This window comes from Pungitius pungitius, chromosome 5, assembly GCF_949316345.1.
Source record: "Pungitius pungitius chromosome 5, fPunPun2.1, whole genome shotgun sequence".
Classification (NCBI taxonomy): Eukaryota; Metazoa; Chordata; class Actinopteri; order Perciformes; family Gasterosteidae; genus Pungitius; species Pungitius pungitius.
Genome location: NC_084904.1, coordinates 23,948,406 through 23,959,416, shown reverse-complemented (window position 1 = coordinate 23,959,416; position 11,011 = coordinate 23,948,406). Strand labels below are relative to the sequence as shown.

The 11,011-nt window shown below is 45.1% G+C and overlaps 1 protein-coding gene across 2 annotated transcripts; it reads left to right on the top strand.

The window, feature by feature from the left end:
• Positions 1–204: 204 nt before the first annotated feature.
• LOC119225518 (rap guanine nucleotide exchange factor 1) lies at positions 205–10,859 on the top strand. 2 transcript variants are annotated; one of them, XM_062562678.1, is made up of 18 exons: positions 205–409; positions 1,212–1,275; positions 1,743–1,859; positions 2,565–2,717; positions 2,851–3,071; positions 3,195–3,235; positions 4,527–4,632; positions 5,863–5,935; positions 6,034–6,121; positions 6,422–6,511; positions 6,637–6,825; positions 6,897–6,981; positions 7,194–7,288; positions 7,403–7,481; positions 7,585–7,686; positions 8,089–8,186; positions 8,831–8,971; positions 9,788–10,859. In XM_062562678.1, the coding sequence occupies exons 1-18, from the start codon at positions 254–256 to the stop codon at positions 9,921–9,923; spliced, it is 2,034 nt and encodes a 677-aa protein (XP_062418662.1). In that variant the 5' UTR covers positions 205–253; the 3' UTR covers positions 9,924–10,859. The 2 variants fall into 2 exon arrangements, with proteins under 2 accessions (XP_062418662.1, XP_062418661.1); XM_062562677.1 differs by having other exon boundaries at positions 206–409; positions 1,740–1,859.
• Positions 10,860–11,011: the final 152 nt, after the last annotated feature.

The following is an 11,011-nucleotide window of genomic DNA, read 5'->3' as shown; positions in this document are numbered from 1 at the left end:
TGTTGTCCCCTACTTCCTGTCTCTGTTTTGCTGAAAGACAGGAAGGAGAAGTCGGACAGACTTTTTTTAATGTGACATCACTTTCTGCTGGTTGGAGATGTTGATAATATATGCATGAAGACATACTGTATAAGTATAATAATAGTAATACTAGTATTTAACCCTCCACCGCAGTAAAAGTTCTAATTGCAAAGTACCGTGATAATACGAGTACTTCAATCTCAGTACCAGATGTTTAAGAACTAAATAACACATGTCTATCTGTCTCTGTCTGGCTGGCTGTCTGTCAACGTTTAGTCCTCCAACCCTGCCGCCTAAAAGACGTCAATCTATGGGCCCCGCCCACTGCAGGGTCGCCATAGTAGCACCAATGAGACGAGAGACTGAAGTCGACAGACAGAGTCAACAGGTACACATTGTCTGCATCCCATAATTACAATACGACGCCATCTTTGTTTTTGTTTCCCCCAATACGAGGGCGCAGTGCATGCGAACAGTGTGAAGAAACACTGGAAAAGATTTAAAGTTGTACCATGAAATCCTGAGACCTGTCAATCAGCGTTAGGCCCCGCCCTAAAGCATTCCTTCTTTAAGGTTTGACTCTAAATGGACCATCATTCACTAAATGAACATCATGCTGCATTGAAGAAGACTTGAAACTAGAGACCATAAACTCATGTTTACAATGTTTACTGAGGGAATAAATCAAGAGAGAAGTAGAGTCATTTCCTCATAGACGTCTATGGGAGCAGAGGAGTCGCCCCCTGCTGGTCACTACACAGAAGTAGAGTCATTTCCTCATAGACGTCTATGGGAGCAGAGGAGTCGCCCCCTGCTGGTCACTAGACAGAAGTAGAGTCATTTCCTCATAGACGTCTATGGGAGCAGAGGAGTCGCCCCCTGCTGGTCACTACACAGAAGTAGAGTAATTTCCTCATAGACGTCTATGGGAGCAGAGGAGTCGCCCCCTGCTGGTCACTACACAGAAGTAGAGTCATTTCCTCATAGACGTCTATGGGAGCAGAGGAGTCAGATCACCACAGTAACTGTTTGTGTTTCCTAACCGGCTCTCTGATGATACATGAGGCTTGTTTTAAATACTTTGTAAACTTTGTAGTATTAGTACTGTATCATTTGCTTTTTCATTTAACAGCAATCAATGCATGTCAAAGTATAAAAGAATGTACAATTATGTAAAAAATGTGTTACAGGAGGACGCAGGTTTGAAGTGCGACTCTTCTTCTGCAGAGTCTGCTGCTGAGAACACACACTGCGGTAACACACACGCGGACGCACGCATGCACGCACGCACACACACATACAGACACACACACACACACGCACACACACACCATTTATACACTGTGGTAGCACACACACACATAAATACACACACACACACGCACACACACGTATACACTGTGGTAACACACACATTTCCAGTTAGCAGCACGGTGTAAATGACATTATTTCCTGTCAGTTGACAGAAACAGGAAGTAGGGTCGAGTGCTGCTTCCTGCTGAGTCTTTATTTTTATTAAAACTATAATAATTGTATTATTATAGTTATTCATTTGATTATTTGTATTCTATCATTGTTATTGCTACTAACATCATGATGATTATTATTATCATCATCACTATTATTATTATCATCATCATTTTCATTATTACTATTATTAAAAAATTATTATTGTTACCATTTGTATTATTATCATTAAAGTTTTTTTTGTATCTCAGAAGAAGATCCTGACTACAACTTTCTGCTCACTGACTCCTCCTCCTTTGAGACTCCTCCTTTTCCTCACCCACCATCACTCCCCCCCACCCTACCAGAGAAGAGACGCTGCAGTACTACAAGTCTGTCTGTCTGACTGCCTGTCTGTCTGCCTGTTTCTCTGTCTGTCTGTCTGTCTGTCTGCCTGTTTCTCTGTCTGTCTGTCTGTCTGTCTGTCTGTCTGCCTGTTTCTCTGTCTGTCTGTCTGTCTGTCTGTCTGCCTGCCTGTTTCTCTGTCTGTCTGTCTGTCTGTCTGTCTGCCTGTTTCTCTGTCTGTCTGTCTGTCTGTCTGCCTGTTTCTCTGTCTGACTGCCTGTCTGTCTGCCTGTTTCTCTGTCTGTCTGTCTGTCTGTCTGTCTGTCTGTCTGCCTGCCTGTTTCTCTGTCTGTCTGTCTGTCTGTCTGTCTGTCTGTCTGTCTGTCTGTCTGTCTGTCTGTCTGTCTGTCTGTCTGTCTGACTGCCTGTTTCTCTGTATGTCTGTCTGTCTGACTGCCTGTTTCTCTGTTTCTCTGTCTGTCTGTCTGTCTGTCTGTCTGTCTGTCTGTCTGTCTGTCTGTCTGTCTGCCTGTTTCTCTGTCTGTCTGTCTGTCTGTCTGTCTGTCTGTCTGCCTGCCTGTTTCTCTGTCTGTCTGTCTGTCTGCCTGCCTGTTTCTCTGTCTGTCTGTCTGTCTGACTGCCTGTTTCTCTGTCTGTCTGTCTGTCTGACTGCCTGTTTCTCTGTCTGTCTGTCTGTCTGACTGCCTGTTTCTCTGTCTGACTGCCTGTCTGACTGCCGTTCTGGATTACAGGACCGACCCCCTCCGGGGCCTCTTCTTTTGGCTTTGACCCCCCCCCCCATGAACAGAGCCTCTGTGATGATGCCATTGGACCTGATGAGTTTTGGTCCTCCCCCAAGTCTCCCAGCAAGACGCCCCCCCCCCTCCCTGAGAAGAAACTACACAGTGAGTAAAACAATCACTCACTGAGTCTGAAGCTAAGCTAGGCTAACGTTTAGCCACTGCTTCCAGTGTTAGAGCTAAGCTAGGCTAACGTTTTACTTTTGATCTATCTGTCATTCTGCCTGTCTGTCTCCAGTCCATCAGTACCTTCAGTTCTGTTCGACCTATAGCGCTCAATCAGCAGCCATGTTCTACCAGCGACCTTTGACCTCTGGTCAGCGATACAGTAGCAGACAGCGGGAGCTGGAGACCACCTACCGCCTCGCACACACAAACCCAGACACGCTCATATTAGACTCCGCCACCTTACCTGAGTTACTTCCTGCTCCAGTTCTACCAGTGAAGAAGAGACAACAGGTGACTGTCTTCCATACACATATTTTATTTAAAGAAACCTAAGACCTACACAGCCTTTAACTGGTAGACTCATGTCTTCTTATTGGTGGACTCGTGTGTGGTTCTGTTCTTACCTCCCATCAGGATCCGGGTGGACCGTACGAGGAGGACCCGACATGGGACAGGTGAGACACAGACATTCAATCTAGCAGAGAATACTTACCATATATAACCAAACTCTCTCTCTCTCTCTCTATATATATATATATATATATGAAGGCACACTCCCTTTTAACCGAAAGGGAACCAAAGTGTGAATTAACACACTGAAGGCGTTACGCTCCTTGGCCTTTAGTTCAAACTCTATTTCAAACTCTTGTAAATAAATATTGGGGACATTTTCCCATAATTTTAGAACACTGACAAAGGCAAAAACAGTTTAAAGTAGTGCAAGAGGTTCCGTTTGGATCTAAATCTTTCTTAGACTTCTCGATGACCTTTAGTGCGCCACCTGTATGCAGAGAGCGCGCGCTGCCTGAACAACATCCAATCACTGCAGTCCATTTGACCGTATCAACGAGACAGCTCGTTCATGGTTACAAACATCGGGATTTTTGAACCCGGATTCAGACTCCGATGGAAATCCTCGCCAACATTATGTCAACATCCGTTTTAAAGTAGTGTAATGAGCTGAGTTAAAGTTATTAGTTAATCAGTTATGCAGATGTTGCATGTGTTCACGTTATGTTCCGTTACCAGCTGTAGTTACGCGAGACAACCCGAGTTTTGGGGGGCCGTGTATGCGGAAGTGTTCGTTCGGCGTGGTGACGGCCAACAGTGACCGAAGTTGAGTTGTTTTATATAAATAAATGCAGCCGAGTTGCAAGCCAGTCATCGCCTCCTTATTTACGCTGCAGCATTGGGGTGAGCGTTACAGCACTATAACACAGTCACAGTCGATCCACCATTACCCTTCCCTTCGTAGTCTAGGTCTGTGAGGCAGCGCACCATCATCCAGGGTTCCCCGTCCCCACTATAATAAAAGGACTCGAAATGACTCGAAACTAAAATGGTACGACTTGTGACTCGACTTGAGACTTGTTGGCTGTGACTTGTGACTTGCTTCGTCTTTGACTCGACTTGACTCGGGACTCGAGGGCAATGACTTGAGACTTGCTTGTGACTTGCCTAACAGTGACTTGATCCCACATCTGGACATTAGTCCGCTGAGGTCTCATCACCTCCTGTCTCCTTGGACTTCCACGCCACTTGGTCCTTGCGTGTAGTCATGGCGGCGCTAGCTAGCGCGTAGGCTAATGTTACCTGCGCCTGCTGGCGGCGTTCGTTCTTCATCGTGTCTCAAGGTGTTGTCCCCAAGGGACTCAGGGAGACAGACTGCTGGGGGACTGACTAGGCAGGGAGTGTTGTTAAGAGTCTTGCACCTCCTGGACCAACTAATGACCATCTGTTCTGCAGTCTCCAGCAGGAGGCGGAGCTTAAGAGGAGCAGCAGGGAGCTGCAGGAGGAAGTGCTGCTGACCGACGGGCAGGAGGTCCTCCGCAGGATCACAATGAAGCCTCCGGTAAGGACCTGACCTCTGACCCCTCCAATGGAGGAGGTGCCTCCTCAGGCTGCTCTTCATTCATCAACCTCATGCGTCACGTTCTGTCGGCTCCTTTGTCGCGGTGGAAGGACGCAGCCCTCCAGGGGGGCGATGTGGAGGACCAGCATATCCCATCATGCATTGCAGGCCAAACCAGATGACATGAGATCAAACTCCATCATGTTGCCCCCCCTCACCTTACTTGAACTTAGTTTAGTGTGATTATAAACTAACTACATTTAGTTTAGTTGTGTGATTCTAAAGGTTCATGTAGTTGTTTGATGGAGAAGCATCAAGCTGAAGGAGAACCATGAGTGTGACCTTCAGCTTCTGGAGCTTGGACACATTCTGTAAGATCTGAAGTTACAGGTCAAGTAGCTCACAAGATGCAAGAAAAGAAAGTCCTTGTATTCAAGAGAAGAAGAACATTGAAAAGTTTAAAAGCTCTTCCTGTCAAGCACTGCAGGTTGCTAAGCAACGGGAACAGTGGAGGATAAGCTGATGACACATGCAGGACCCCCCCCCCCGTAGGCCAGGCGCTTGGATCAGCTTCTTGAAGGACCTGGTGCACGTAGAGCAGAAGGCCGGGTCCGCGTGAGGATGCAGCACACCAGATGAGACACAGCAGGTGTCTCTCAGAAGGAGGACGGATCTGATCTGTGACTTGTGTCCCTCAGGGGGAGGACGGATCTGATCTGTGACTTGTGTCCCTCAGGGGGAGGACGGATCTGATCTGTGACTTGTGTCCCTCAGGGGGAGGACGGATCTGATCTGTGACTTGTGTCCCTCGGGGGGAGGACGGATCTGATCTGTGACTTGTGTCCCTCAGGGGGAGGACGGATCTGATCTGTGACTTGTGTCCCTCAGGGGGAGGACGGATCTGATCTGTGACTTGTGTCCCTCAGGGGGAGGACGGATCTGATCTGTGACTTGTGTCCCTCAGGGGGAGGACGGATCTGATCTGTGACTTGTGTCCCTCAGGGGGAGGACGGATCTGATCTGTGACTTGTGTCTCTCAGGGGGAGGACGGATCTGATCTGTGACTTGTGTCCCTCAGGGGGAGGACGGATCTGATCTGTGACTTGTGTCCCTCAGGGGGAGGACGGATCTGATCTGTGACTTGTGTCCCTCAGGGGGAGGACGGATCTGATCTGTGACTTGTGTCTCTCAGGGGGAGGACGGATCTGATCTGTGACTTGTGTCTCTCAGGGGGAGGACGGGCCGGACGTCAAAGCAGCGTCTGCTGAGATCCTATTGGTCTACGCAACGATGACTCACAGCGGTATGTAGTGTGTGTAGGTTGTGTATTGTGGGATGTGTGTATGTGTGTATAGAACACATGTGTATTATGATGGTTGTGTGTGTCGTGTGTGTGTGTAGAACAAGTTGTGTACCGTGAAGCCTTCCTCTCCACCTTCAGGAGCTTCATCAGTCCCGAGGACGTCATCATCAAACTGCAGCACAGATATCCTCTCTCAGTGTGTGTGTGTGTGTGTGTGTGTGTTAACAGAGGCTGATTTACATTATCAATTGTTCACGCTGTGATCAGTGAACATAACACATTTTAACCTTATCATGATGCCTTCACTTGTCATCTGTAAATTGTAGTGTGAGTGATGAGCTTGATTAAATCCAGATGTTTTCAGTTGAATAAAATAGATTGCAGAGATTATGGTTTGTTTAACTTACTAACATGAATGGGTAATAAGAAAACCAATTATAATATATATATATATTTCTTTAGATAATCTTTAACCTTTAAAACATACAAACACTTGTGTAAACAAAGGGACCCTGAGTGCATCTCCGCTGCCAACACCACCTTCCACCTGCTGGTCAGCGTGGTAGACGAGCTGTGGTGAGCTACACACACACACACACACACACACACAGACACACACACATACATCAGTGTTTTTAAAATCATGTGTATGTTTGTGTGTGTGTGTCTGTGTGCGTGTGTGTGTCTGTGGCTACCCACAGTGCCATAGAGCTGGACTCTAACCTGCTCCTCCTTCTGATGGACCTGGTGTTCAGCCTCCTGATTGGTGGAGAGCTGAGACTGGCCAGTCTGCTGCGCTCCAACATTCTGTCCAAGATGGAGCAGAGGTGGCACATGATTGGTTCTCCTGAGTCGCTCCGCCCCCTCGCGGCTAAGGGCGTGGCTGCAAGGTAACCGTGACCTCCAATGATTGACAGGTGTGTAATCCTCTGAGACTTTAATGTCTCCTGTTGTCTTTCAGACCAGGAACTCTTCTGGACTTCAGGAGTCAGGATCTAGCTGAACAGCTGACTCTGCTGGACTCTGAGCTCTTCTGCAAGATTGAGGTATACCTGTCCGTCTGTCTCTCACCTGTCCGTCTGTCTCTCATTTGTCTCTATGTCTCCTACCTTTCTTGTCTGTCTCTCACCTGTATGTGCTTCTCTTACCTGTGTGTCTGTCTGTTAGCTGTCTCTCACCGGTTTGTCTCTCATCTGTCTGTATGTCTCCTACCTGCCTGTCCATCTCTCACCTGTCTGTCTGTCTTTCACCTGCCTAGCTTCCAGAGGTGTTGCTGTGGTCTAAAGAGCAGAATGAGGAGAAAAGTCCAAACCTTAAAGAGTTCACGCAACACTTCAACAACGTCTCCTTCTGGTACACAACATACTACAAAAGAAAAGACAGCCTGCTACACAACATGCTACTCAAAAAACTACTGATAAACGTCTGTGTGTGTGTAACTGATGATAAGTGTGTTTTCGGTTTCAGGGTTCGTTCCGTCATCATTCTTCAGGACAAATCTCAGGACCGAGAGAAACTGCTGTTGAAGTTCCTGAAGACCATGAAGGTAACGCACAAGACAGACACACACACACAGACACAGTTTGAGGCCATGTTACATGTACACACAGTGACTCTGTGCCTGTGTGTGTTTGTGTGTATTCCTGAAGCACCTACGGAGGCTCAACAACTTTAACTCCTACCTGTCCATCCTCTCAGCGTTAGACTCCGCCCCCTTGAGACGTCTCGACTGGCAGAGACACACTGCTGAGGTCTGAATGTTGTTGAAAAACATAATTATTATCATATAATCTTCATGATTGTGTAATGATATTCAGGAATCAGGAATCAGGAAACGTTTATTGCCATAGTATGTTGTACATACATGGAAATTGTCTTGGCGGAAGGTGCATGAAGACAGTACAATAAAGACAACATAGTGCAAATGAGATAAAAATAGAATAAAATAAAAGTATAATAAAATATCAAATATAAGCTATGGGTTAGTACGCTAAAAACTAAAGCTATGGGTTAGTAAGTTAGAGGAGATAAGATAAAATTGGGAATAAAAATGATATTGATATTGATATTGATAATAATAATAATATGACAAGAATACTATTAACAATAATAATATTAGTCATAATAATAAATTGTTGTTTGTGTTGTTTCAGTCTCTGGAAGAGTTCAGCTCTTTGATTGACAGCTCGTCCTCTTTCAGAGCCTACAGAGCAGCTCTGGCTGAGGTGGAACCTCCGTGTATACCCTACCTGTAAGATAATCCCCTACATACCCCACTCTATATAACCTACCTGTAAGATAATACCCTACATACCCCACTCTATATAACCTACCTGTAAGATAATACCCTACATACCCCACTCTATATAACCTACCTGTAAGATAATACCCTACATACCCCACTCTATATACCCTACCTGTAAGATAATACCCTACATACCCCACTATATATACCCTACCTGTAAGATAATACCCTACATACCCCACTATATATACCCTACCTGTAGGTTAATACCCTACACACCCCACTCTATATACCCTACCTGTAGGTTAATACCCTGCACACCCCACTATATATACCCTACCTGTAAGATAATACCCTAAATTCCCCACTATATATACCCTACCTGTAAGAAAATACCCTACACACCCCACTATATATACCCTACCTGTAGGATAATACCCTACACACCCCACTATATATACCCTACCCGTAAGTTAATACCCTACATACCCCACTATATATACCCTACCTGTAGGTTAATACCCTACATACCCCACTATATATACCCTACCTATAGGTTAATACCCTACATACCCCACTATATATAGCCTACCTGTAAGTCATGCCACATCACACCTGTCTTTTTCTCTCTAACTTGTCGGCCTATTCAGGGGGTTGATTCTTCAGGACCTGACTTTCGTACACCTAGGGAATCCCGACACGTTGATGACATCACAGGGATCGAAGGTCAACTTCTCTAAACGCTGGCAGCAGTTCAACATCCTGGACACCCTGAGAAGCTACCAGCAAGTGTTAGTCTAGTATATCTACTATATCTAAGTAATATTAGTACATCGATAGTACTACTATCAAGATCATTTCATTTTTTTGAGTTTGGCATCAAGTTTTGATGTCTCCATGACATTCTTGAAGTCTACCAAGCTGGCCGGTCTTTTCTGGCTTGATCGACAGATACAGTTAAGTATCGTCTGCATAACAATGGAGGCTTATGCAGTATTTTCTGATAACGTCACCCAAATAAAGCCTATACAGGGTAATTAAAATCGGTCCAAGAACAGAACCTTGTGGGACTCCATGACCAACATTGGTGGTCCCCGAGGGTTCACAAGAACAAACTAGAATTGATCCGACCTAAACCAGCTGAGTGCAGTTCCTTTAATACCAATCAAATGTTCTAGTCTCTGCAGCAAGATACAATGATCAATGGTGTAAAGTGCGGCCCTAAGGTCCAGCCAGACCAGACAAAAGACGAGTCCTTGGTCTGATGCAAGTAGAAGATCATTCGTCATTTTCACAAGTGCTGTTTCTGTGCTGTGATGCACTAAAAATCCTGACTGGAAATCCTTGAACAAAGCAATATTTATTTCACATAATTGATTTGCGACAGATTTCTCAAGGATCTTAGAGAGGAATGGAAGGAAGCGATAGGTCTGTAGCTAGCCAACACCTCTAGAGCAAGAGTAGGTTTGTCTGTCTCTTACATCTATAATCATACTTTAAAACATATGTATTATACCAGATCTATAAGTAGTTTTGTAGTTACTTCTTATTATAGATGTAGTATTAATACTGGATCTGTAATACCACTTATCTTTCTCACTCTACAGTCCTTACACTCTGCAGCCTAATGATGACATCATATCGTTCTTCAATGACTTCAGCGATCACCTGGCAGAGGAAGCATTGTGGGAACTCTCTCTCAGGCTCCGCCCACGAAATGCCCCACGAGCCAATCAGAGATGACGGACCAAAACAGACCTAACCCATGCTAACCTGGGTCATAAAAAGCTAACTTGTGCCTTTTCATATTGATAAAGGTTAGCTGGAGCTAGTTTGGATGAGCCAGGTGTTAACCTGGAACTAGTTTGGATGAGCCAAGTGTTAGCCTTGAACTAGTTTGGAATAGCCAGGTGTTAGCCTGGAGCTAGTTTGGATTAGCCAGGTGTTAGCCTGGAGCTAGTTTGGATTAGCCAGGTGTTATCCTGGAGCTAGTTTGGATTAGCCAGGTGTTATCCTGGAGCTAGTTTGGATTAGCCAGGTGTTAGGGTGTGGCATCTTCCATTTACAGCAATATTTGAATAAACATATTTTGCTCACCTGCTTAATAATCTGACTCTATAAAGTGACTAAAGTTATTAAATAAATGTAGGGCGGTAAATGTCCAAGCACCTCATTACTGTACTGTACACGTGTGGTCCAGCACTCATCACGTAATAGATGTCATTGTAATCTTTTTGTTCTCTTCTTCATCCACCTTTATGACCTGAGTAAATATTATTGGTAATACTATGTCAGAACCTGGCTCCCTCCCCCCGAGCCACGCTTTATGGCCCTTCCTGTTCTCGGATTTGAACATTCTTTCAGGGGCCGGCAGCCTTTCTTGCATAGGTACTAGTTAAGTTAACTGTAATTTAAGATATTACAGGAGGTACAGAAGCTGAATGTCACCACACACATTGTTCTCTTTCAGCTTGATGCTGCTTTCGCCATAAAACACAACTAGATGTAGTTAGTTTATAATCACTATTATTGCTGCACTACGTTGTCTGTTGTCCATTATTGTCTTCCGTCATGCACCAACCGCAAGTTAAATTCCATGTATGTCTGACATATGATGGCAATAAACGCTTCCTGATTCCTGATCCCTGACACTAAACAAAAAGTTCAGTTTCATCGTGTGTTTCTTCTCGTTTGTAACGTTATGACTTAGAAAGTGATATTTCCGGTTCATAACTTTGATTAGTTGCGGAGTTAGCTGCTGTTTGGAGTCCTGACTAGATTCTAGAATCGGTTCTAAGAATAGGGAAACGATCTGCTCCGCCTTTGTGAGC

Excerpts from the sequence above, each read along its gene's own strand:
- LOC119225518 (XM_062562677.1), top strand. The coding sequence starts at position 254 with ATGTCTATCTGTCTCTGTCTGGCTGGCTGTCTGTCAACGTTTAGTCCT. Across the intron at positions 1,276-1,739 it reads TGCTGAGAACACACACTGCG|AAGAAGATCCTGACTACAAC; the intron begins GTAACACACACG and ends TTTGTATCTCAG. Across the intron at positions 3,236-4,526 it reads GAGGACCCGACATGGGACAG|TCTCCAGCAGGAGGCGGAGC; the intron begins GTGAGACACAGA and ends TCTGTTCTGCAG.